Source organism: Lissotriton helveticus, chromosome 6 (assembly GCF_964261635.1).
Source record: "Lissotriton helveticus chromosome 6, aLisHel1.1, whole genome shotgun sequence".
Classification (NCBI taxonomy): domain Eukaryota; kingdom Metazoa; phylum Chordata; class Amphibia; order Caudata; family Salamandridae; genus Lissotriton; species Lissotriton helveticus.
The window spans coordinates 12246671-12272455 of record NC_136067.1 but is presented as its reverse complement, the minus strand read 5'-3'; the positions used below and the strand labels follow the sequence as shown (position 1 = coordinate 12272455).

Sequence of the window (25785 nt, the reverse complement as noted above, 5' to 3'; positions counted from 1 at the left end):
CCACTCACACACACCAGGCTACTAGTGCTGGGGGACTTTAACTTGTGGTCTAAAGGCAAATTAGATACAGCTTTCCACAATATCACACAGTCCTGCGCCAATCTGGGACTAAAACAATGGGTGACCAAATCAACACATAGGGAAGGCCAAATTTTAGACTTAATCTTCACAGAAGAGGACGCCATGATCATGGGAGAAATCCTACCAGTGGGATGGTCGGACCACCATTTAGTTACATTTAATGCCCAAACCCTGAACAACGCAAGGCCTGTGGCCAAACAAATCAGGACCTTCCTCAGTCGAGACTGGAAAGAGCTATTAAAAAAGGGAAAACAGGGGAGTCCCTGTTTCAGATAGAAGCCCTTTTTAACCCAGAGAGTAACATCACAGAGAACTACAGCACTCTCTGTGAACACTTAACCGAGAAACTTGAGCAAATTGCACCGCTGAGAATGACCAGGAAACGAGGCAGCCCGCCCGCACCATGGTACACAGAAAGTCTGAGAAATCTTAAGATCTCCTGTAAAACGGCCAAAAGACAATGGAGGAGGGACTACGCGGAGCAGAATAGATTACTTTGGAGACTTTCAATAATAAAATACAAAAAGGAAATAGCGATGGCCAAAGCAGAACATTTTGCAGCCATCATACTGAATAGCGCCAACAAATCAAGAGACATCTTTAAAATAGTGAGAAAAATGACGCATTCTGATTGCACTAGTAATAACATCAAACCCTCGCAGGAGCTGTGTGATTGACTTGCCTCCTTTTTCCAGGACAAAATAAATAAAATAGTGGAGAGTATGGAGGATTCTCCTCGGCTCATACCACCACATCAGAGCACAGGGACAAGTAGTAAGGGGGAAGATGGAACGCCCAAGTATCCGGCCCCCAGGGCTTTCCTGGACAATTTTGCAATTCCCTCTGAGAAAGAGTTTGCTCAAGTAGCCCTTAGCATCTCCTCGGGTTCACCGTTGGATCCTCTGCCCCACAAAATTGTGAAGGAATTCGGGTTCGAATTATTTCCCATTCTCCTATAGCTATGTGGTCAATCCCTCAGTACAGGCACTGTCCGGTTAAATGGAAGTAGGCCGTTATTACACCTCTTCTGAAGAAACCAACTCTTGACCCTAGCTGCCACAAGAACTATCGACCAATTTCGCTCCTGCCTTACCCAATTAAGATCACGGAACGCCTGGTTAGCAGGTCCCTGTCCCTCTTTCTGGAGAAGAATAACATTCTAGAGGAGGAACAGTTTGGGTTTAGACCAGCCCATGGGACTGAGTCGACACTGGTGATGGTATTGGACAACCTATGAATGAGGGCGGACAGGGGCGAGTCAGCAATCCTAATCCTGCTGGTCCTGTCCGCCGCGTTCAATACGGTGAACCATGACATTCTGCTGACAAGGCTGGAGACCTTTGGAGTGAAAGGGATGGCGCTTAACTGGCTACGCTCGTATTTGTCCGACAGGTGGCAGGCAGTGGCACTCCCTCCATACCAATCCGAATTTTCCAAAGTTTTACATGGGGTTCCGCAGGGATCATCCATCAGTCCCACCCTGTTTAATGCTTATATGCAACCCCTGTTGGGTATCATTAAGGCTTATGACATCAGCGTTATTAACTACGCCTATGACACACAGCTTATAATCTCCCTTAATGGTGCTCAAGCAGATTCATTAGATAGTTTTCATGCCTGTATGCACGAAATGGCAAAATGGCTGAAGGGAAATTCGATTCAGTTTCAACAGCAGAAAAACGGAGATCCCACAATGCAAGGTGGGGAGGATCGCCGGAAGCCTGCCAGCAGACTTCTGGCCCTTACCTCGGATGGTCCACTGACACCAGTGAATGCGCTGCGGAATCTGGGGGTCAGTTTTAATGAAAACTTAAATATGGAGACCCACGTCAACAAACTGGTGGGCAGTTGCTTTACTTTAATGCGAGGTCCCTGAAAGCTGCTACCTTTGCTACCAGTACAGGCAAGAACAACTGTAGTCAGGAGAACCATTCTTAGTCGCCTGGACTACTGTAATACCTTGTTACTGGAATCACCTGGATATCTGATTACCAGGCTACAGAGTATCCAGGCGGCAGCAGCTAAGCTGGCACTCTAACGAACCGGCCGATCCTCAACAACTCAAGCGCTGGCTGACTTGCACTCGCTTCCAGTGCTTCAGAGGATCCTTTTCAAGTCCCTATGCACCGTTTTTAAAGCAGTGCATGGGCAGGGCCCTGTGCCACCCAGGACAAGTTCCAGTGGTACGAGCCCGCACGGGCCCTCCGCTCCTCGTCCTCTAACCTTGTTAGAATACCTAGGATTAGAATATCGACCCAGCCAGCCTGTTGTATTAGTGCACACTGCACTCTGCAGCCAGCCTGTTGTACAAGTGCACACAGCCCTCTGCAGCCAGCCTGTTGTACTAGTGCACGCAGCCCTCAGCAGCCATCCTGTTGTATTAGTGCACGCAGCCCTCAGCAGCCAGCCTGTTGTATTAGTGCACGCAGCCCTCAGCAGCCAGCCTGTTGTACGAGTGCACGCTGCACTCTGCAGCCAGCCTGTTGTACTAGTGCACACTGCACTCTGCAGCCAGCCTGTTGTACTAGTGCACGCAGCCCTCTGCAGCCAGCCTGTTGTACGAGTGCACACAGCCCTCTGCAGCCAGCCTGTTGTACTAGTGTACACAGCCCTCTGCAGCCAGCCTGTTGTATTAGTGCACACTGCACTCTGCAGCCAGCCTGTTGTACAAGTGCACACAGCCCTCTGCAGCCAGCCTGTTGTACTAGTGCACGCAGCCCTCAGCAGCCAGCCTGTTGTATTAGTGCACGCAGCCCTCAGCAGCCAGCCTGTTGTACTAGTGCACGCAGCCCTCAGCAGCCAGCCTGTTGTATTAGTGCACACTGCCCTCTGCAGCCAGCCTGTTGTATTAGTGCACACTGCCCTCTGCAGCCAGCCTGTTGTATTAGTGCACACTGCCCTCTGCAGCCAGCCTGTTGTACGAGTGCACACTGCCCTCTGCAGCCAGCCTGTTGTATTAGTGCACACTGCCCTCTGCAGCCAGCCTGTTGTATTAGTGCACACTGCCCTCTGCAGCCAGCCCGTTGTATTAGTGCACACTGCCCTCTGCAGCCAGCCTGTTGTATTAGTGCACACTGCCCTCTGCAGCCAGCCTGTTGTACAAGTGCACACAGCCCTCTGCAGCCAGCCTGTTGTACTAGTGCACGCAGCCCTCAGCAGCCAGCCTGTTGTATTAGTGCACGCAGCCCTCAGCAGCCAGCCTGTTGTACGAGTGCACGCTGCACTCTGCAGCCAGCCTGTTGTACTAGTGCACACTGCACTCTGCAGCCAGCCTGTTGTACTAGTGCACGTAGCCCTCTGCAGCCAACCTGTTGTACGAGTGCACACAGCCCTCTGCAGCCAGCCTGTTGTACGAGTGCACACAGCCCTCTGCAGCCAGCCTGTTGTACTAGTGCACACAGCCCTCTGCAGCCAGCCTGTTGTACTAGTGCACGCAGCCCTCAGCAGCCAGCCTGTTGTATTAGTGCACGCAGCCCTCAGCAGCCAGCCTGTTGTACTAGTGCACGCAGCCCTCAGCAGCCAGCCTGTTGTATTAGTGCACACTGCCCTCTGCAGCCAGCCTGTTGTATTAGTGCACACTGCCCTCTGCAGCCAGCCTGTTGTATTAGTGCACACTGCCCTCTGCAGCCAGCCTGTTGTACGAGTGCACACTGCCCTCTGCAGCCAGCCTGTTGTACTAGTGCATGCTGCCCTCTGCAGCCAGCCTGTTGTATTAGTGCACACTGCCCTCTGCAGCCAGCCTGTTGTATTAGTGCACACTGCCCTCTGCAGCCAGCCTGTTGTATTAGTGCACACTGCCCTCTGCAGCCAGCCTGTTGTATTAGGGCACACTGCCCTCTGCAGCCAGCCTGTTGTACTAGTGCACGCTGCCCTCTGCAGACAGCCTGTTGTACGAGCGCACACTGCCCTCTGCAGCCAGCCTGTTGTACCAGTGCACACTGCCCTCAGCAGCCAGCCTGTTGTACTAGTGCACGCTGCCCTCTGAAGCCAGCCTGTTGTATTAGTGCACGCTGCACTCTGCAGCCAGCCTGTTGTACTAGTGCACACTGCACTCTGCAGCCAGCCTGTTGTACTAGTGCACGCTGCACTCTGCAGCCAGCCTGTTACACGAGTGCACTCTGCACTCTGTAGCCAGCCTGTTGTACTAGTGCACGCAGCCCTCTGCAGCCAGCCTGTTGTACTAATGCACACAGCACTCTGCAGCCATCCTGTTGTACCAGTGCACACTGCACTCTGCAGCCAGCCTGTTGTACTAGTGCACACTGCACTCTGCAGCCAGCCTGTTATACGAGTGCACGCTGCCCTCTGCAGCCAGCCTGTTGTACTAGTGCACGCAGCCCTCTGCAGCCAGCCTGTTGTACCAGTGCACACTGCACTCTGCAGCCAGCCTGTTGTACGAGTGCACACAGTCTCTGCAGCCAGCCTGTTGCACCAGTGCACGATGCCCTCTGCATCCAGCCTGTTGCACCAGTGCACACTGCACTCTGCAGCCAGCCTGTTGTACTAGTGCACACAGCCCTCAGCAGCCAGCCTGTTGTACCAGTGCACACTGCCCTCAGCAGCCAGCCTGTTGTACTAGTGCACGCTGCCCTCTGCAGCCAGCCTGTTGTATTAGTGCACGCTGCACTCTGCAGCCAGCCTGTTGTACTAGTGCACACTGCACTCTGCAGCCAGCCTGTTGTACTAGTGCACGCTGCACTCTGCAGCCAGCCTGTTGTACGAGTGCACTCTGCACTCTGTAGCCAGCCTGTTGTACTAGATCACGCAGCCCTCTGCAGCCAGCCTGTTGTACTAGTGCACGCTGCACTCTGCAGCCAGCCTGTTGTACGAGTGCACTCTGCACTCTGCAGCCAGCCTGTTATACGAGTGCACATATACACAGCCCTCTGCTGCCAGCCTGTTGTACAAGTGCACACTTGTTGGACTTTGGCCCTTAGGGCAGGTTCACCCCTAGACTTTTTGCTTGAAATGGTGACCTGGAGATGGTGATTTTTGGATTCTGCGCACTTTCACTGTGTCCCAGTGGAAAGTGCGTGCGCACTCTGAGTGCATGTGCTGAGCTAGGCCTGCCCGCCCATAGGAATGCATGGGGAATGTATGTGTCCCTGGTAGTTCCTGATGCGTGGGGTGTACAGGCTTGAGTCTGGTATGTGTGAACTCGTGTGAGTGAATGCTGCGCAACGGTGTATGCAGCATGTATGTGTCTAGTAGCGAAGCGCCATTTCTAGACATGGCTGTACGTGTGCTGTGAGGGTGCTGGCGTGTGATTGGCTGGAGCTGGCTGGCATGCCAGGCTCCAGGAAGTCTGGATGGGTCTGCCCGGTGGTGAGTGGGAGATTAGCATGAGTGATGTGTGGGAGGAGTGTACCTGTGTCCTGGATGGGCTGGGTTTTCCCCACACAATGCTGGCTCCGCCCCCCTGTGGTGTGTCTAATGACCCAAGCCCTGCCAGTGAATAGAGAGGGTGGTTGAGGTAAACAGAGTACTCAAGAACCAGCTGCGACTGGTTCCGCCCCCACTCTGCACCTTCAGACAAAGGAATGCACTGTATTAAAATGGGGCTGTGTCCCCACAGATGTTATTCTCTTCCAGGATCCTGAGGGGGCTGTTGCTGCTGCTGGGCCAGAGGACCGCCACTTGGGGTGTCTCCCTGCCTGGAGACCCAGTGTGCTGGCTCTGGGCCCAGCCTTGCCCCCCGTGCCTTGCTGAAGGACCTTTTTTTACTGGACTTTGTTGTCCTATAGCGTCTGGGGGCGCTGTACTGGATTGATAGCGCTGGGAGCGCTTTGCTTTCCCCTTCTAGCGCTTACGAGCGCTTTATTTTGCATTTAGCGCTGAGGGGCGCTTTACTTTTGGAAAGCAGGTGCCCACCCTGCGTGTTGTGGTGTGTTTGCGGCTGCCCACGCCGCACCTGTGGCCGTTTTTATTGTCCAGAGCGAGTGCCTACCTCGCGTTATTTTAAAAATGCCGTTCTGCTCGTGAAAAATCACCGCCGCAGCCCTGGTGCGCGGAGAAGCCGAGGAGACGCCGAAAGAACCACCGCTGACGTCACCCGGGAGCCGCGCTGCCATTGGTTCAGGCTGCGGGAGGCTCGCCGGGCGACCTGTGCGGTGATTGGGCAGAGGAGTGAGGAAGAAACCAGGAAGCGGACGGGAGGCCACCCCGCGCTCCTGCCGAGAAGAGGAAGGAACCGTCCTCCGGCGAGGCTCTCCCGAGGAGAGAGCCCTGCCACCGCCCCCAGAAGAGCCCAGCAGAGAGGAGCCGACGCCACGAGGAGCCGCCGCCTCAGACAGCCGGTGAGTGCGGGCGGGCTCCGGGTCGCTCCTATGCCCAGAGGAGTGCAGTGGGCAGGTTGGTGTGCTTAGAGCGGCCCCGTTGGCAGCGGGCCGCTCCCATGACCTCGGGGGCATCCCTAGATTGAGCCTGAGAGGTTCTTGGGCCCAATTATTGATTCTGAGTCCCCCGAGCGGGACTCCAACGAGTGGGGCATATATTGCTTTAGAGCCCACGAGGCTCCATCCCCGCAATTTGTTGCAGAGCCCAGAGAGAGGCTCGGTGCCAGTTCTTTTTGCTTCGAGCCCAGAGAGGCTCAGGGGGTCATCCTGTCTGCTCAGAGCCACGAAGGCTCGTGGGGGCATCAGTTGTTTTGAAGAGCCCAGAGAGGCTCTTGAGTCCCACATTGTTGTATTAAGGAGCCCAGAGAGGCTCAGGGGCAGCCCATTTGTTCTTAGAGCCCAGTGAGGCTCTGGAGGGCCACATTTATTTCTTCGGGCCCGGAGAGAGGCTCCAGGCGCCAAAGTGGTTGTGAAGGGCCCAGAGAGGCTCTTGAGCCCCCACTGTTGTTCTTGAGCCCTGGCAGGCTCAAACATTGTTGCACCAGTTGCCCAGCACTTTGTGGGCAACTGCTACGTTTAGGACCCTGACACTTTGGACACAGGGCGTCCTAGCCCCAACAAGGCCAGAGGGCCTAGGGACAGTCACAGGTGGTGACTTACGTGAGTTTGGCGCAATTGTACTTTCTATGCACCTCTGAATGTATTGTTTATGCGTCATGTGCCTTTACACCTCTGAATGAATGTTATGCATTGCATCATGTGTTTCCCTCTTACACCCCTACAGGTATTGTAATACATAGGTGGTTGTTTTCTCCCTAGTACAGGTGGTGCTAGTGAGGTCCTGGTTACCAGTAATTACTGGTTGTGTGCTATTTTGTGCTATATTCTATGTACTAAGTGCTATTTCTGAAAGTGCTATTTCTGATTCCTGACAGTGGTCCAGGTGGCCCTGTCTTGTAAATATCCCCCTGTAAATTCTGCCCGTGCCTCTGGCACATTGTAAAGTGTGTGTTTTATCTAATGTGTTTTTGGTGTAATACAAAGGCTATTTTTATGTAACCTTGTGTGGAGTTTCCTTTGTGGTGGGCCTTTGGTTGTTGTTGCTGGGGTGCGTGCGCAAATACTTAACCTACATCGCCTCCAAGTTTAGCCTTGCTGCTCGCGCCACGTTACCTAGAGGGTGAGTAGGGGTTATCTTGGCGTGTAACTCCCTTGCCCTGACTTGGGGGTGGTGGTCTCTGACTGACTTTGGCGAAAGCCCTGGCCAGCCGGGGATCCCATTTCCAACATTGGCGGCAAGCGGCGGGATAAGGATTTGTGTTTGCCTTGTACCTTAGTAGCGGCTGGCTGCACCACAAAGCTCTGCATTTTTAGATGACCACATTTTAAGGGGATTGTTTTTTTTGGAAGTTTCATATTTTCTTCTCCTGAAGGTATCATTGTGCAATTGTGTCCAGTGCATTTGTTCCCCTGCCCCGCGCCCAGAGTCTGGTACCTGTGTCACTTGTGGTCAGGTTGAGAAGTCAGGGGTGGTAGAAACTGCCTTACTAGTCCGAGGGGGGGGTTGTGTGTGGATGAATGGTGTGTGGCACTAGGCAAGTGAGTGTGAGTTCTCTGGGGTAGAGAGCTTGCTGAATACCTTGTGAATTGTGTACTCCTGTGTTAGCTCAGACCCCTAGGTTCCCTGTGTGATCTCTTCACTAGAACGTCCGCCAGAATGGTGCCTGCTTTTGATGTCTGTGATCTGTTTAGATACAGTATGGGAGAGTTGGTAAGGTTCTGTGAAGAGAGAGACATAGGGGTGGATGAGTTAGACACTCAGTCCGAACTTAGGAGCAGCCTGATCCTATGGCAAAAGTGTCAGTGGGACCTTGAGCGCAGTGAGGAAAGGGCCCGGGCTTCACACCAGGAGGGTGGTGGGTCTGTGGGGAGCCCTGAAGATTCAGAAGAGGAGGAAGAAAATGATAGCACAGGGACGCCAGCAGATAGTGAGGACCCCATAGATAGGGAGTCCCTTGCTGGGTCCAGCATAGGAGGCAGCGCCTCATCCCTTTCCCTGTCCCCAGAGGAGCTGGAAGATAGGAGGAGAGAAAGGGAGCACCAGCTGGCTTTAGAGAGGCTCAGGTTGGAGCATGCCCAGGCTATGGCACAGCTGGGCATTAGAAAGCAACAGCTAGAGACCGAGAGGGTCTTAGCGCAGGAAAGGATAGAGGAGGCTGAGAGGGCCTCCACCAGAGGCGAAGTAGCTCTGGAGGGTAGACTATCCCCTGCGCGCAGTGTTGAGTTTCTGGATCCCCCAGGGAGGGTTGGGTCCAGTGGTGGCAGCTATTTAGATTCCAGTGTAGGAAATCCCAGTCCCAGTTCCCCCAGTCTGGTACCTGTTTCCCAAGAGGAGGAGTATAGGTTGAAATTCAGGGGCAGTAGGAAGCTGCCTCACCAGTCGTGGGAGAAGTTTGAGGATGAATGTTGTGGAGCACTGTGGGCTTGGGTAGAGGTTCACACTGACTCTGATTTTGAAGTCTTGTTTGATCTTATTGTCAAAGAGCAGGTGCTCAGTGGTTGTTCGCCAGAGTTGCGCCAACACCTGTTGCAAGTTGGATTTACTGATACAGAGTTACTGGCAAGGGAAGCCGACCGCTGGGAAAGGGCCAGAGGTTCTCTAGAGTCATTGGTGAGTGACTCCAAAAGTAGTGGTTCAGGGATCTTCCAGCCCAGCGTGGTGGAGGAGGCTCAGTGTAGCCCAGCTAGGTCCCAGGATAGCGAGGAGGGTGTAGGGGCTCACTGCCTGGCTCAGTGGAGCAGGAGTGAGGGGGAGACCAAGGTTCCCCAGACGCCCGAAGCCCTGCCTCAGGACTTGGATGGTTTCCTGAGGGAACACCAGGTTGGGGACCTAGGCTGTCCTGTTAGTCCACTTGAGGAGGATCTCCTAGTGAGTAGAGGACCTGGAGTGTCTGTAACCAGAGCTCCTGTGGTTCTAGAGTCTGGCAGTACCGCTCCGGTAGGGAGGGTACAGGAGTCCAGAGTGAGGAGTGATTGGGGGAGTTCCCCAGTGGAAGGACCAGTGGGTCAGGGACTACCCAGTTGGGCTAGGTTCCCGTGTAGTGACCATGGTGACACCACTTCTGGTCTGGGGGATCGTCACGCACTGTCAGGTGGACAGAGGGCGGGAGATCTGCGCCAGACAGACAGTCACGCAACAGATGTGACATTTGTTAGCCTCAGGGGGATTGCGAGTGAACCCCCAGAAGTCCTGGAGTGCCAGGCAATTGTTCCACCGAAGGTTCTAGACCAGAGGTTGGGAGGCCAGGTTCAGGATCAGCCTGACCTGAAGGGTAGGACGACTGTAACCAGTGTCCTGACCGGTTCTTCTTCCAGAGGAACTTCTCCAGGTGGGAGAGGGCAGACCTCTGGAAGGGGGTGCAGAGGGTGGGAGAGCCCACCTCTGACCCCGGTGCAACCTGAGTGGATAAGTCCTGGGTTGGAATGGCGTTCTAGGGGTACCCCTCGCAGAGGGAGGAGGAACCCTAGGAGAAGAGGTAGGGGGAGGAGAGCCTTCCCCGAGACTCCTGGTCCGCCTGAGGTTGTAGGCCCTCGGCTGGAGTACCAGTGGCAGTCTAGTCCTGTCTTGCAGACAGGAAGAGTGGAAAATGGCTCCTATGTGCCAGGGGTTACTACCCCCCGCTCTGCGAATTGGCATGGACCCGTGGCACCTGGGTGGCCCAGGGCCTGGTCCTGGCCGCGGACAACTTGGGAGTACCAGTGGGGTAGCCCAGTTGGTCCAGACAGTGTGTTGAGAAGGAATCCCATGGGTTCACCGTGGCATAGAACAGGAGGGTGTCCCTGCAGTTGCGGGCCCGCGTCCGTGTTCTATCGCCCCAAGCAGGGAAGTCCATCACGGTGGTGATTGGTCTCCCCTGCGTTTTGGCTGGAAGGGGGTTATGTTGGACTTTGGCCCTTAGGGCAGGTTCACCCCTAGACTTTTTGCTTGAAATGGTGACCTGGAGATGGTGATTTTTGGATTCTGCGCACTTTCACTGTGTCCCAGTGGAAAGTGCGTGCGCACTCTGAGTGCATGTGCTGAGCTAGGCCTGCCCGCCCATAGGAATGCATGGGGAATTTATGTGTCCCTGGTAGTTCCTGATGCGTGGGGTGTACAGGCTTGAGTCTGGTATGTGTGAACTCGTGTGAGTGAATGCTGCGCAACGGTGTATGCAGCATGTATGTGTCTAGTAGCGAAGCGCCATTTCTAGACATGGCTGTACGTGTGCTGTGAGGGTGCTGGCGTGTGATTGGCTGGAGCTGGCTGGCATGCCAGGCTCCAGGAAGTCTGGATGGGTCTGCCCGGTGGTGAGTGGGAGATTAGCATGAGTGATGTGTGGGAGGAGTGTACCTGTGTCCTGGATGGGCTGGGTTTTCCCCACACAATGCTGGCTCCGCCCCCCTGTGGTGTGTCTAATGACCCAAGCCCTGCCAGTGAATAGAGAGGGTGGTTGAGGTAAACAGAGTACTCAAGAACCAGCTGCGACTGGTTCCGCCCCCACTCTGCACCTTCAGACAAAGGAATGCACTGTATAAAAATGGGGCTGTGTCCCCACAGATGTTGTTCTCTTCCAGGATCCTGAGGGGGCTGTTGCTGCTGCTGGGCCAGAGGACCGCCACTTGGGGTGTCTCCCTGCCTGGAGACCCAGTGTGCTGGCTCTGGGCCCAGCCTTGCCCCCCGTGCCTTGCTGAAGGACCTTTTTTTACTGGACTTTGTTGTCCTATAGCGTCTGGGGGCGCTGTACTGGATTGATAGCGCTGGGAGCGCTTTGCTTTCCCCTTCTAGCGCTTACGAGCGCTTTATTTTGCATTTAGCGCTGAGGGGCGCTTTACTTTTGGAAAGCAGGTGCCCACCCTGCGTGTTGTGGTGTGTTTGCGGCTGCCCACGCCGCACCTGTGGCCATTTTTATTGTCCAGAGCGAGTGCCTACCTCGCGTTATTTTAAAAATGCCGTTCTGCTCGTGAAAAATCACCGCCGCAGCCCTGGTGCGCGGAGAAGCCGAGGAGACGCCGAAAGAACCACCGCTGACGTCACCCGGGAGCCGCGCTGCCATTGGTTCAGGCTGCGGGAGGCTCGCCGGGCGACCTGTGCGGTGATTGGGCAGAGGAGTGAGGAAGAAACCAGGAAGCGGACGGGAGGCCACCCCGCGCTCCTGCCGAGAAGAGGAAGGAACCGTCCTCCGGCGAGGCTCTCCCGAGGAGAGAGCCCTGCCACCGCCCCCAGAAGAGCCCAGCAGAGAGGAGCCGACGCCACGAGGAGCCGCCGCCTCAGACAGCCGGTGAGTGCGGGCGGGCTCCGGGTCGCTCCTATGCCCAGAGGAGTGCAGTGGGCAGGTTGGTGTGCTTAGAGCGGCCCCGTTGGCAGCGGGCCGCTCCCATGACCTCGGGGGCATCCCTAGATTGAGCCTGAGAGGTTCTTGGGCCCAATTATTGATTCTGAGTCCCCCGAGCGGGACTCCACCGAGTGGGGCATATATTGCTTTAGAGCCCACGAGGCTCCATCCCCGCAATTTGTTGCAGAGCCCAGAGAGAGGCTCGGTGCCAGTTCTTTTTGCTTCGAGCCCAGAGAGGCTCAGGGGGTCATCCTGTCTGCTCAGAGCCACGAAGGCTCGTGGGGGCATCAGTTGTTTTGAAGAGCCCAGAGAGGCTCTTGAGTCCCACATTGTTGTATTAAGGAGCCCAGAGAGGCTCAGGGGCAGCCCATTTGTTCTTAGAGCCCAGTGAGGCTCTGGAGGGCCACATTTATTTCTTCGGGCCCGGAGAGAGGCTCCAGGCGCCAAAGTGGTTGTGAAGGGCCCAGAGAGGCTCTTGAGCCCCCACTGTTGTTCTTGAGCCCTGGCAGGCTCAAACATTGTTGCACCAGTTGCCCAGCACTTTGTGGGCAACTGCTACGTTTAGGACCCTGACACTTTGGACACAGGGCGTCCTAGCCCCAACAAGGCCAGAGGGCCTAGGGACAGTCACAGGTGGTGACTTACGTGAGTTTGGCGCAATTGTACTTTCTATGCACCTCTGAATGTATTGTTTATGCGTCATGTGCCTTTACACCTCTGAATGAATGTTATGCATTGCATCATGTGTTTCCCTCTTACACCCCTACAGGTATTGTAATACATAGGTGGTTGTTTTCTCCCTAGTACAGGTGGTGCTAGTGAGGTCCTGGTTACCAGTAATTACTGGTTGTGTGCTATTTTGTGCTATATTCTATGTACTAAGTGCTATTTCTGAAAGTGCTATTTCTGATTCCTGACAGTGGTCCAGGTGGCCCTGTCTTGTAAATATCCCCCTGTAAATTCTGCCCGTGCCTCTGGCACATTGTAAAGTGTGTGTTTTATCTAATGTGTTTTTGGTGTAATACAAAGGCTATTTTTATATAACCTTGTGTGGAGTTTCCTTTGTGGTGGGCCTTTGGTTGTTGTTGCTGGGGTGCGTGCGCAAATACTTAGCCTACATCGCCTCCAAGTTTAGCCTTGCTGCTCGCGCCACGTTACCTAGAGGGTGAGTAGGGGTTATCTTGGCGTGTAACTCCCTTGCCCTGACTTGGGGGTGGTGGTCTCTGACTGACTTTGGCGAAAGCCCTGGCCAGCCGGGGATCCCATTTCCAACAACACTGCACTCTGCAGCCAGCCTGTTGTACAAGTGCACACTGCACACTGCAGCCAGCCTGTTATACGAGTGCACGCTGCCCTCTGCAGCCAGCCTGTTGTACGAGTTCACACAACCCTCTGCTGCCAGCCTGTTGTACAAATGCACACTGCACTCTGCAGCCAGCGTGTTGTACTAGTGCACACTGCCCTCTGCAGCCAGCCTGTTATACGAGTGCACACAGCCCTCTGCTGCCAGCCTGTTGTACTAGTGCACACAGCCCTCTGCTGCCAGCCTGTTGTACTAGTGCACGCAGCCCTCTGCAGACAGCCTGTTATACGAGTGCACAATGCACTCTGCAGCCAGCCTGTTGTACTAGTGCACGCTGCCCTCTGGAGCCAGCCTGTTATACGAGTGCACACTGCCCTCTGCAGCCAGCCTGTTGTACAAGTGCACGCTGCCCTCTGCAGCCAGCCTGTTGTACGAGTGCACACTGCACTCTGCAGCCAGCCTGTTGTACTAGTGCACGCTGCCCTCTGCAGCCAGCCTGTTGTACGAGTGCACATTGCATTCTGCAGCCAGCCTCTTGCACGAGTGCACATTGCATTCTGCAGCCAGCCTCTTGCACGAGTGCACACAGCCCTCCGCAGCCAGCCTGTTATACGAGTGCACGCTGCCCTCTGCAGCCAGCCTGTTGTACTAGTGCACGCAGCCCTCTGCAGCCAGCCTGTTGTACTAGTGCACGCTGCCCTCTGCAGCCAGCCTGTTGTACTAGTGCACGCTGCCCTCTGCAGCCAGCCTGTTGTACTAGTGCACGCAGCCCTCTGCAGCCAGCCTGTTGTACTAGTGCACAATGCACTCTGCAGCCAGCCTGTTGTACGAGTGCACACTGCACTCTGCAGCCAGCCTGTTGTACGAGTGCACACAGCCCTCAGCAGCCAGCCTGTTGTACGAGTGCACACAGTCTCTGCAGCCAGCCTGTTATACCAGTGCACGCTGCCCTCTGCAGCCAGCCTGTTGTACTAGTGCACGCAGACCTCTATAGCCAGCCTGTTATACCAGTGCACGCTGCCCTCTGCAGCCAGCCTGTTGTACTAGTTCACGCTGCCCTCTGCAGCCAGCCTGTTGTACGAGTGCACGCCGCCCTCTGCAGCCAGCCTGTTGTACTAGTGCACACAGCCCTCTGCAGCCAGCCTGTTGTACCAGTGCACGCTGCCCTCTGCAGCCAGCCTGTTGTACTAGTGCACACAGCCCTCAGCAGCCAGCCTGTTGTACGAGTGCACACAGCCCTCTGCATCCAGCCTGTTGTACGAGTGCACACAGCCCTCTGCAGCCAGCCTGTTGTACTAGTGTACACAGCCCTCTGCAGCCAGCCTGTTATACCAGTGCACGCTGCCCTCTGCAGCCAGCCTGTTGTACGAGTGCACGCTGCCCTCTGCAGCCAGCCTGTTGTACTAGTTCACGCTGCCCTCTGCAGCCTGCCTGTTGTACTGGTGCACACTACAGTCTGCAGCCAGCCTGTTGTACAAGTGCACACTGCACACTGCAGCCAGCCTGTTATACGAGTGCACGCTGCCCTCTGCAGCCAGCCTGTTGTACGAGTGCACACTGCACACAGCCCTCTGCTGCCAGCCTGTTGTACAAATGCACACTGCACTCTGCAGCCAGCCTGTTATACGAGTGCACACTGCACTCTGCAGCCAGCCTGTTATACGAGTGCACACTGCACTCTGCAGCCAGCCTGTTATACGAGTGCACATGCACACAGCCCTCTGCTGCCAGCCTGTTGTACTAGTGTACACAGCCCTCTGCAGCCAGCCTGTTGTACTAGTGCACGCAGCCCTCTGCAGCCAGCCTGTTGTACGAGTGCACACTGCCCTCTGCAGCCAGCCTGTTGTACTAGTGCACAATGCACTCTGCAGCCAGCCTGTTGTACTAGTGCACACAGCCCTCAGCAGCCAGCCTGTTGTACGAGTGCACAATGCACTCTGCAGCCAGCCTGTTGTACTAGTGCACACAGCCCTCTGCAGCCAGCCTGTTGTACTAGTGCACACAGCCCTCTGCAGCCAGCCTGTTGTATGAGTGCACACAGCCCTCAGCAGCCAGCCTGTTGTACTAGTGCACACAGCCCTCAGCAGCCAGCCTGTTGTACGAGTGCACACAGCCCTCAGCAGCCAGCCTGTTGTACTAGTGTACACAGCCCTCTGCAGCCAGCCTGTTGTACTAGTGCACGCTGCCCTCTGCAGCCAGCCTGTTGTACTAGTGTACACAGCCCTCTGCAGCCAGCCTGTTGTACTAGTGCACACTGCCCTCTGCAGCCAGCCTGTTGTACTAGTGCACACTGCCCTCTGCAGCCAGCCTGTTGTACGAGTGCACACAGCCCTCTGCAGCCAGCCTGTTGTATTAGTGCACACTGCCCTCTGCAGCCAGCCTGTTGTACTAGTGCACACTGCCCTCTGCAGCCAGCCTGTTGTACGAGTGCACACAGCCCTCTGCTGCCAGCCTGTTATACCAGTGCACACAGCCCTCAGCAGCCAGCCTGTTATACGAGTGCACACAGCCCTCTGCAGCCAGCCTGTTGTACTAGTGCACACTGCACTCTGCAGCCAGCCTGTTGTACTAGTGCACACAGCCCTCAGCAGCCAGTCTGTTGTACGAGTGCACGCTGCCCTCTGCATCCAGCCTGTTGTAGTAGTGCACACAGCCCTCAGCAGCCAGCCTGTTGTACGAGTGCACGCTGCCCTCTGCAGCCAGCCTGTTGTACTAGTGTACACAGCCCTCTGCAGCCAGCCTGTTATACCAGTGCACGCTGCCCTCTGCAGCCAGCCTGTTGTACTAGTGCACGCTGCCCTCTGCAGCCAGCCTGTTGTACAAGTGCACACAGCACTCTGCAGCCAGCCTGTTGTACCAGTGCACACTGCACTCTGCAGCCAGCCTGTTGTACTAGTGCACGCAGCCCTCTGCAGCCAGCCTGTTGTACAAGTGCACACAGCACTCTGCAGCCAGCCTGTTGTACTAGTGCACGCTGCCCTCTGCAGCCAGCCTGTTGTATTAGTGTCCCCCACTTACCTTCAACTGATGTCCAGTGTTAGACGGGGACCTGGAGGGTCGGCCGAGCACAAGGGGAGAGGCCTCCGGTGAGGGCCGTCCCCAGCGATCGTACAGACAAGTAACTTCCCCCCCACAGATGGACACCACACGAAGATCAGATTAACACCTTTTATAGGCAGTTCTTGAAGTAAGGTAGTACGATACAATGAGATCAGGACACGATGATCCTCTCAATTCTAGTCTCTATTAGGGAAGGGGGTAGCGGGACAGTCTTGGTACCCGTAGGTACGGCGGTGGAACGGTGATAGCTCACAATCCTCGAGCTCGGTGTTCGGACGGGTCAGACCGCGGCAGCGCCAGCAGGTCCCGAAGAGGTCGTAGGTGGCAACGGGCCGCGGCAGCGCCAGCAGGTCCCAACGAGGATGAAGGTTACACGGGCCGCAGCAGCGCCAGCAGGTCCCACGAGGATGAAGGTTGCAACGGGCCACGGCAGCGCCAGCAGGTCCCACGAGGATGAAGGTGACAACGGGCCGCAGCAGCGCCAGCAGGTCCCACGAGGATGAAGGTGACAACGGGCCGCGGCAGCGCCAGCAGGTCCCACGAGGATGAAGGTTGCAGAAGGCCGCGGCAGCGCCAGCAGGCAGGACAATAGTTCACAAGGCAGGGCTGCGGCAGCGCCAGCAGTCCGTCAAGGATGAGTTCGTCGCGGTGTCTCTCGACTCCAGGATACAACTGCCTTCCTGTTCTGGGGCTGCCTCAGTTATAGGTCTGGCACTCTTTGATGTCCGGACCCTCGCTCTTGGAGGTCGGGAGGTCCGGGATGAGGGAGTCCAGACACCCAGCAGGGGGGTGGAGCCAGCGCCCGGGGAGGCTGGGGGTGATCGGCACCCTGCAGGAGAGAGCCATCGACACTTCTTACTCCCATTGACCTGCCAAGTGGTCCGTTCACCTCCTGGGTGGATGGTGGTGCCGGGATGTCGGGACCTGGCCAGGCCCGGGGTTGGGGTCGAGCTGAGGCCACGCGGCCTCGTGGCGCAGTGTCTAAGATGGCGGCTGGTCCGGGCAAGGGTGCTGACGGTGGCCCAGGCCAGGGACACAGGGATTCCCGGGAGCAGACGTCCCATGGGGGACGGGTTGGGGGTTGCTTCTGCGGGTAGTACCTGGAAGGCCGGTACCAGGGCCCTGTCATGCGGGGAGGGAGCGAGCCCTTCATGGGGCCTGTCCAACATCCAGCGTTACCCGTATCCCTTATTTCTGAAACCCCCACAACCCTGCCTTCTGTCTCAAGTCACCGAGGACTTCTGGTCATCCAGCAAGCTCTAACTCTGAGCGAACACTCCCATGGTACAGAGGGAGGGTCCTCTACAGGACTGTTAGAAATGGGGTCTCTAGTTGGCAGTGGTGTGCACCCGTGTGGGTGAAAGCGAAGGACACCACATCATATGTGAAGTTACCCGAAGACGAGGGGCAGGCCTGTGGAACGCATGCGTGGATGTGAAAGCATGGAACTGCCTTCCCTATGGGCCCGATTCACAGAACTAACTTAAGACAAAATCCTAAACTTACTACTTTTGGTATTCACAGAATGGATTTACGACTACTAACTTTACATCTGCACTCGGGCCGGAAATTCCGGCCTGGAGGTGGAGCTTCTGGCTTGGAGGCAGAGCTTGCGGCCCGGAGGCGGAGCTTCCAGCTCTGAAGTGGTGATTTAGCCATTACTGAAATCCCCACCTCCGAGCCGGAAGCTCCGCCTCTGGGCCGCAAGCTCCGCCTCTGGACTGCAAGCTCCGCCTCCAAGCCGGAATTTCCGGCCCGAGTGCGGACGTAAAGTTAGTAGTCGTAAATCCATTCTGTGAATACCAAAAGTATGAAGTTTAGGATTTTGTCTTAAGTTAATTCTGTGAATCGGGCCCATTGTGTTTTTAGTGCCTTTTTTCATGGGACTCGTGCGTTAATTTTGCCAAATCATTAATGTTTGGGTAAAATGATTCCTTCCTAAAATAGAAGGCATTGAAGTTACAGCTGTATCACGTGGGGGGAATAACCTAGTTAATCAGTATGCAAGTGGCCTCATGGCGTGTGCCGCCACAGCCCATGATATCACAATGTGTGGCATCACAGTAAGTGACATCACGCGAAGTAACATCAGATAAGATCCCACACATTTGTTTTTAGTAGGCACATCATGAGTGCATTAAGCACATTATGGGCCCGATTCACAGAACTAACTTAAGACAAAATCCTAAACTTACTTCCATTTCGGTATTCACAGAAGGCACTTACTCATTTTGGTATTCACAGAAGGCACTTAGGGCCAGATGTAGGTAAATATATTTTACCGACTCATAAATACCGAATTTTACTGATTCGGTATTTATGAATCGGTAAAATATAAGGAGGGAGATGTAGGTAAATCCAGATGTGGATTTACCGAATCTGTAAAAGTCGGTATTTACCGATTCGGTAAATACCGACCGGTAATGCCCATTCATACCTATGGGCTTTGAAGCCCATAGGAATGAATGGGCATTACCGATTCGGTATTTACCGATTCGGTAATTACCGAATGTCACAAGGGTGCAGGGGGTGTCACTTTGACACCCTCTAGCACCCCCAAAACAGGTTCGGGTGCCATGTGGCAGGCATACATGCCCTAAGGGCAGGTCTGCCTGTCATATGGCACAGGTGTGCATGCACACATGTGCATGCACACCGGAATCGGTATTTTACCATCAAATTGAATTTGATGGTAAAATACCGATTCTGTAAGGCTTGTGGGACTCAGAAGAGTCCCACCTACATCTCAAAATTACCGAATCAGTAAAAATACCGATTCGGTAATTTACAGAATCGGTAAATTTACCGATCGGTAAATTTACCGATTCTGCCCCCTACATCTCAAAATCCATTTACCGGTCGGTAACGGCCGAAATCGGCCGTTACCCACCGGTAAAAGCCTACCTACATCTGGCCCTTACTCATTTCGGTATTCACAGAAGGCGCTTACTCATTTCGGTATTCACAGAAGTTAGTAGTCCTAACTTTAGGACTCCTAAATGCCTTCTGTGAATACCGAAAGTCTTAAAATTGGGATTTTTCTCAGTTTAGGAGTAGTAAAGTTAGGACTCCTACACTATGAAAAATCCCAATTTTAAGACTTTCGGTATTCACAGAAGGCATTTAGGAGTCCTAAAGTTAGGACTACTAACTTCTGTGAATACCGAAATGAGTAAGTGCCTTCTGTGAATACCGAGATGAGTAAGTGCCTTCTGTGAATACCAAAATGAGTAAGTGCCTTCTGTGAATACCAAAATGAGTAAGTGCCTTCTGTGAATACCAAAATGAGTAAGAGCCTCCTGTGAACACCGAAATGAGTTAGTGCCTTCTGTGAATACCAAAATGAGTCAGTGCCTTCTGTGAATACCGAAATGAGTAAGTGCCTTCTGTGAATACCGAAATGAGTCAGTGCCTTCTGTGAATACCGAAATGAGTAAGTGCCTTCTGTGAATACCGAAATGAGTAAGTGCCTTCTGTGAATAGCGAAATGAGTATGTGCCTTCTGTGAATACTGAAATGAGTAAGTGCCTTCTCTGAATACCAGAATGAGTAAGTGCCTTCTGTGAATGCCGAAATGAGTAAGCGTCTTCTGTGAATACCGAAATGAGTAAGTGGCTTCTGTGAATAGCGAAATGAGTAAGTGCCTTCTGTGAATACCGAAATGAGTAAGTGCCTTCTCTGAATACCAGAATGAGTAAGTGCCTTCTGTGAATGCCGAAATGAGTAAGCGTCTTCTGTGAATACCGAAATGAGTTAGTGCCTTCTGTGAATACCGAAATGAGTAAGTGCCTTCTGCGAATACCGAAATGAGTAAGTGCCTTCTGTGAATATTGAAATGAGTAAGTGCCTTCTGTGAATACCGAAATGAGTAAGTGCCTTCTGTGAATATTGAAATGAGTAAGTGCCTTCTGTGAATACCGAAATGAGTAAGTGCCTTCTCTGAATACCAGAATGAGTAAGTGCCTTCTGTGAATGCCGAAATGAGTAAGCGTCTTCTGTGAATACCGAAATGAGTAAGTGCCTTCTGTGAATACCGAAATGAGTAAGTGTCTTCTGTGAATACCGAAATGAGTAAGTGCCTTCTGTGAATACCAAAATGAGTAAGTGCCTTCTGTGAATACCGAAATGAGTAAGTGCCTTCTGAGAATACCGAAATGGTAGTAAGTTTAGGATTTTGTCTTAAGTTAGTTCTGTGAATCGGGCCCATTGTGCTTGAGGCTTGTGCTGCGAAAGTGATGCAAAATGTGGGGCTCAACAAATAGTACTAAAATTGTTTTTAAAACCCGGCCATAAAGAAATTGGCAACAAGGAGAAGCATGGTACTACATCTCTTATGCTTAATTGGTTACAAAGTCTGCGTTTTCTAATATTTTATGGGGCTAACATCTGCAGAGGTGCCCAGAAAATATCAGGGAATAATAACTTGTGGGAACGCAGGAGGTTAAAGTATTCGTCGGAGACATCTCTGCTTTGTGTAGTCTCAGATCTGAATCAAAGTAGTTAAGAAGGTTAATGTGTCTCCTTCAAAGGACATCAGGTACTATGCGGATGACAGATTGTGTTTTTTAATGTAGCTAGGTTAGTGGGCTACTGCTTGGTAAACAGATCCTTTTGTTCCTTGCAGTTTATATTTAGTCAACCTTTTACTATTGCACAGTCACGTACATTAACCCTCTATGCTGCTTTATGATGAGTGAACACAAAATGTTTTCCACTATTGTAATCTGAGCAGTGCCTGTTTCACGTTACAAAGTCACAACGAGGACTGGTCTTAAAAATTAGTAGCATTAACCCCTTCGCTGCGGGGTAATTCCCCCAGCTGTGGTGGGGGGAGGGGGTGCGCGCACAGCCCCCCCCATCAGTGGCGTAACGAAATTTGAGGGCCCCCCCCTGCAAGATGCATGGAGGGGGCCCCCTCCTAATATTGTCAGGAACTCTCAGGAGAAATTAGTGTGCTGAGGGGTCTCCCTGGTATTAACCAGCTGATATAACTCCTTGTGTGCCCCTCGGCACCACCAGGCCTGGTACTCGCGGCTTCCTATGTCTTCAGTACCACGTGTCTACCTGTGTCCTCAGTACCCATGGCTTCCTGTGTCCTCAGTACCCGTGTGTTCATGTGTCCTCAGAACCCGTGTGTTCATGTGTCCTCAGAACCCGTGTCTTCATGTGTCCTCAGTACCCGTGTGTTCATGTGTCCTCAGTACCCGTGTGTTCATGTGTCCTCAGTACCCATGGCTTCCTGTGTCCTCAGTACCCATGGCTTCCTGTGTCCTCAGTACCCATGGCTTCATGTGTCCTCAGTACCCGTGTGTTCATGTGTCCTCAGAACCCGTGTCTTCATGTGTCCTCAGTACCCGTGTGTTCATGTGTCCTCAGTACCCGTGTGTTCATGTGTCCTCAGTACCCATGGCTTCCTGTGTCCTCAGTACCCATGGCTTCATGTGTCCTAAGTACCCGTGTGTTCATGTTGTCATTGGTACCCCAACAATGTCTTCCTGTGTCCTCTGTATCTGTGTCTCCCTGTGCCATCAGTACCTGTGTCTTGTTGTGTCCTCAGTACATGTGATTCTCTGTGTCCTCAGTACCCGTGTCTTCCTGTGTCCTCGCTACCTCTCTTCCTGTATGCGCAGTACCTATGCCCACTGTACCCTTGTCTCCCTGTGTCAACAGCACCCCATGTTTTCCTGTGTCCTCTGTATCTGTGTCTCCCTGTGCCATCAGTACCTGTGTCTTGCTGTGTCCTCAGTACATGTTACTCTCTGTGCCCTCAGTACCCGTTTTTCTGTGTCCTCGCTACCTGTCTTCCTGTGTCCTCGCTACCTGTCTTCCTGTATGCTCAGTACCTATGCCCACTGTACCCTTGTCTCCCTGTTTCCACAGCACCCTGTGTCTTCCTGTGTGCTCGGTATGTGTCTCCCTGTGTCCTCAGTTCATGAGTACATGAACGTGCCTCACCTGGGGCCTCATTTATGAGGCCGTGCGTCACTTTTACGCCGCCGCCGGTGTGTCACTTTTTTTGACGCACCATCAGCGTAAATAATGTGCCTTGTTGCACCATATTTACAAAGGTAGATGCGTCACTTTGTAAACCCCTGCGCCACATTATACCTGCGCCAGATATAATGTATGCAGGGGGGGCGTTCCCCCGCAAAAAGCCTCGTAGAAGTGACTCAGTGAAATCTATGAAGATTTCACTGCGTCACTTCTAGGACGCCGTTGCGTCAAAATCTTGCACCTGCCTCACAGCAGGCGTAAGACTGACGCAGGCCCTTTCACATGGGGCTTGCCCCATGTGAAAGGACGCATTGCTGGAGTTGCGTCACTTTTGTGACACACTCGAGCAATGCGTCACTTTTGCGCCTACAGATACGTCAGAAATACTGACGTATCTGTAACTCCTTGCGACATGATGCGTCATACTGTAAATATGACGTATCAGGTATGTCACAAGGAGTGTGCACTGAGAAGTGACGCATCGCTGATTTCACGCAGCGATGCGTCACTTTTCATAAATGAGGCCCCAGGGGTATATCAGTGGAGCAAGATATAGTTCTGCTGTCTGTGGCCAAGTGAGGGATAGCTCTGCTGTCAGCAGCGAGCGAGGGTGCAGTCAGCGGAAGAATGGATAACTGATGTCTGTCACAAGCGAGGTAGCGCTGCTGCTTGTGATGATTGACGGAAAGCTCTGCTGTCGAGGCAAGTGAGGGGGCGGCTCACTGTGCCGGACTCTGGGAGTGGGGAGTGTATTCTCTGACCAGGGCCAGTGTGCAGACACCTAGGCAGACTGCAGGGGCACGGAGCCCCGCCCCTGGTGGGGGGCGTCCCCTAGTCCATCGTGGGAGCTGTGGGATGGGTGGGTATCTGCAGCCACCGGGGTTTTGATAAATGTGTGGGAGGAGGGATACAACTCGAAGCACGATCCGCCCTGCCCAAAACCCCTCCAAGCTGCCCCCTCATTGCTGCTGCTGGGCGTCCCTCCTTGCTCAGCTCTACTCCCCTCCAAACCTGAGGTGTGCCGTACCTCTTCCTTAATTTACAGTCTTGTCTCGCTCAGCTCGTCATGAGGCACAGTGCTCAGGTGCTCGGCCACACCCGTTCCCATGGAACGCTCAGCACAGCAGGGGAATTATCGCCGCGCATGAGCGTTCCGAAAAGGTTAATGCAGGTGCCCAGTTAACTCCCTCCCACTATCTGTATATTGAATAGAATGTATATTTGTCCTTAAAAAGGTTTCTGATGACTAATTCTGCATAATTTGAGACTTGCTACTTTGGGCTGGTTTTTGGGCTGAATCTGGTCTGATTTGGGCTGAATTTGGGCTTATACTTGAGCAGCTTTGGGCTTGGGATGGGTTTTAAAATCTGGCAACACTGCATGCACAGCACACCGGAAGCACTCTACAGGTATCTCCGAGACCTCTAGCTACAGAGGGAAGTCTTCTTTCATACTTACTACAACTTCTCTCTGGGCCGGATTCACAGAACTAACTTAAGACAAAATCTTAAACTTACTACTTTTGGTATTCACAGAAGTTAGGATTTAGTCTTAAGTTTGTATTAAGTCTGTCTTAAGTTTGTCTTAAGTTTGTCTTAAGACAAACTTAAGACAAAATCCTAACTTCTGTGAATACCAAAAGTAGTAAGTTTAGGATTTTGTCTTAAGTTAGTTCTGTGAATCGGCCCCTCTGTGCGCTGGCGGGAGGGACTTCATTCTCCACCAACACCACCAAGACCACCCAACCGCCCATAAAGTGCGACACTCCAGGGGGGCATCCTGCAAGTGAGTCAGAAGGTGAGCCAAGGCCCCTTACCTGGGTGGCGATGGTAGAGGTGAACTGGGAGTGGTCGTAGGTCCATCCATGCTGGCAGCCCTGCAGGGAGGCGTTGGGTGGTTCCCATGTGGAGGTGTTGGGCGGTCCCCAGGTGGAGTTGTTGGGTGGACCCCAGATAGAGTTCTCCAGCAGGTGCCACTGGGGCTCTCTGTACATCTTGCAGGAGCTGAGGGTCCCATCGGGCTCCCTGGGGATGCTGACGAGAAGCCGCTCCTCCTCAGTGAGGTTCCCAAATCCATCCTGGTCCTGGAGGGCGCAGTGGTGGGGGGGCACTGCCGCCATGAAGTTGTGAAGCAGGAACTGCCAAGGTGTGATGATCCGGGGGATGCAAATCAGTAGAAGGACCCGGGCCTGAAAGGGGCCAAAACCACCCACCTCCGAGAAGAGATCCTCAAACTTCATGCTGAGAGTTCTGGGGGTCCCGCACCAGGTGCACAGAGGACCCCCGGGTGCTGATGAGGTCTTTGTGTGGGGAGGAGACAGAGTGCAGATTCAGGGAGACTGCAGGGTGCCAGCAGTCTGAGGGATTCCAGGGACGTCTGACCAGATAGAGGGTCTCGGAAGAGGTCTCGGGTCCCAGGGGAGGCTCAGAAGAGGTCTGGGGTCCCAGGGGAGGCTCAGAAGAGGTCTGGGGTCCCAGGGGAGGCTCAGAAGAGGTCTGGGGTCCCAGGGGAGGCTCAGAAGAGGTCTGGGGTCCCAGAGGAGGCTCAGAAGAGGTCTGGGCTCCCAGGGGAGGCTCAGAAGAGGTCTGGGCTCCCAGGGGAGGCTCAGAAGAGGTCTGGGGTCCCAGGGGAGGCTCAGAAGAGGTCTGGGGACCCAGGGGAGGCTCAGAATAGGTCTGGGGTCCCAGGGGAGGCTCAGAAGAGGTCTGGGGTCCCAGAGGAGGCTCAGAAGAGGTCTGGGCTCCCAGGGGAGGCTCAGAAGAGGTCTGGGCTCCCAGGGGAGGCTCAGAAGAGGTCTGGGGTCCCAGGGGAGGCTCAGAAGAGGTCTGGGGTCCCAGGGGAGGCTCAAAAGAGGTCTGGGGTCCCAGAGGAGGCTTAGAAGATGTCTGGGGTCCCAGGGGAGGCTGAGCAGAGAGAGAGGGTCTGAGTCAGGGTCCAGAGTCCATCTTCTCAAGCTCTGGGATGGTCCTGGTGGGTGCTGAGTCGGGGTCCAGGGTCCATCCACTCGCCCCTCTGGGAGCCTGCGATGCCCGGTGTGGGTGGGGGTCGGTCCAGTCTGAAGGAGACGAGCAGTGCCCGCGCGGGGTGATGTTTAAGTAGATCAGTCCACGAGGTAATTCATTAGTTGAGGTCCAGGCCTGGACAGACGTCGTGCTGGGCTCAGATCACAAGACTCCTGGCGGCGCATTCCTGATGCAGATCTGAAGGCGCCATTGTGCGCGCACGGCATGGCCCCAAGGCACGCGAGTCTAGAGTACAGAGGAGCCCTGGCTTGTCTTGTGAGGGGAGTGATAGCAGGCGCTATGCAAACACACATACAAACATTCAGGGCACATAGCCAGTCTCTGCCAGTGAGAGTGAAACCAGCCCCTGAGGGTGAGGGTGAAACCAGCCCCTGCCAGTGAGAGTGAAACCAGCCCCTGAGGGTGAGGGTGAAACCAGCCCCTGCCAGTGAGGGTGAAACCAACCCCTGAGGGTGAGGGTGAAACCAGTCCTGCCAGTGAGAGAACCAGCCCCTGAGGGCGAACCAGCCCCTGAGGGTGAACCAGCCCCTGAGGGTGAACCAGCCCCTGAGGGTGAACCAGCCCCTGCCATTGAGAGTGAACCCAGCCCCTGCCAGTGAGAAAACCAGCCCCTGCCC

The 25785-nt window shown here is 54.1% G+C and overlaps 1 protein-coding gene across 1 annotated transcript in view; it reads right to left on the bottom strand.

Annotated features, from left to right (window-relative positions):
* Positions 1-25200, bottom strand: part of LOC144762137 (solute carrier family 22 member 7-like) — a 184249-nt gene extending 159049 nt beyond the window's left edge. Inside the window, exon 1 of the mRNA XM_078647283.1 lies at positions 23962-25200. Within this exon, the coding sequence (XP_078503409.1) occupies positions 23962-24384 (423 nt within the window). The 5' untranslated portion in view covers positions 24385-25200. The remainder of the gene's footprint in view (positions 1-23961) is intronic.
* Positions 25201-25785: the final 585 nt, after the last annotated feature.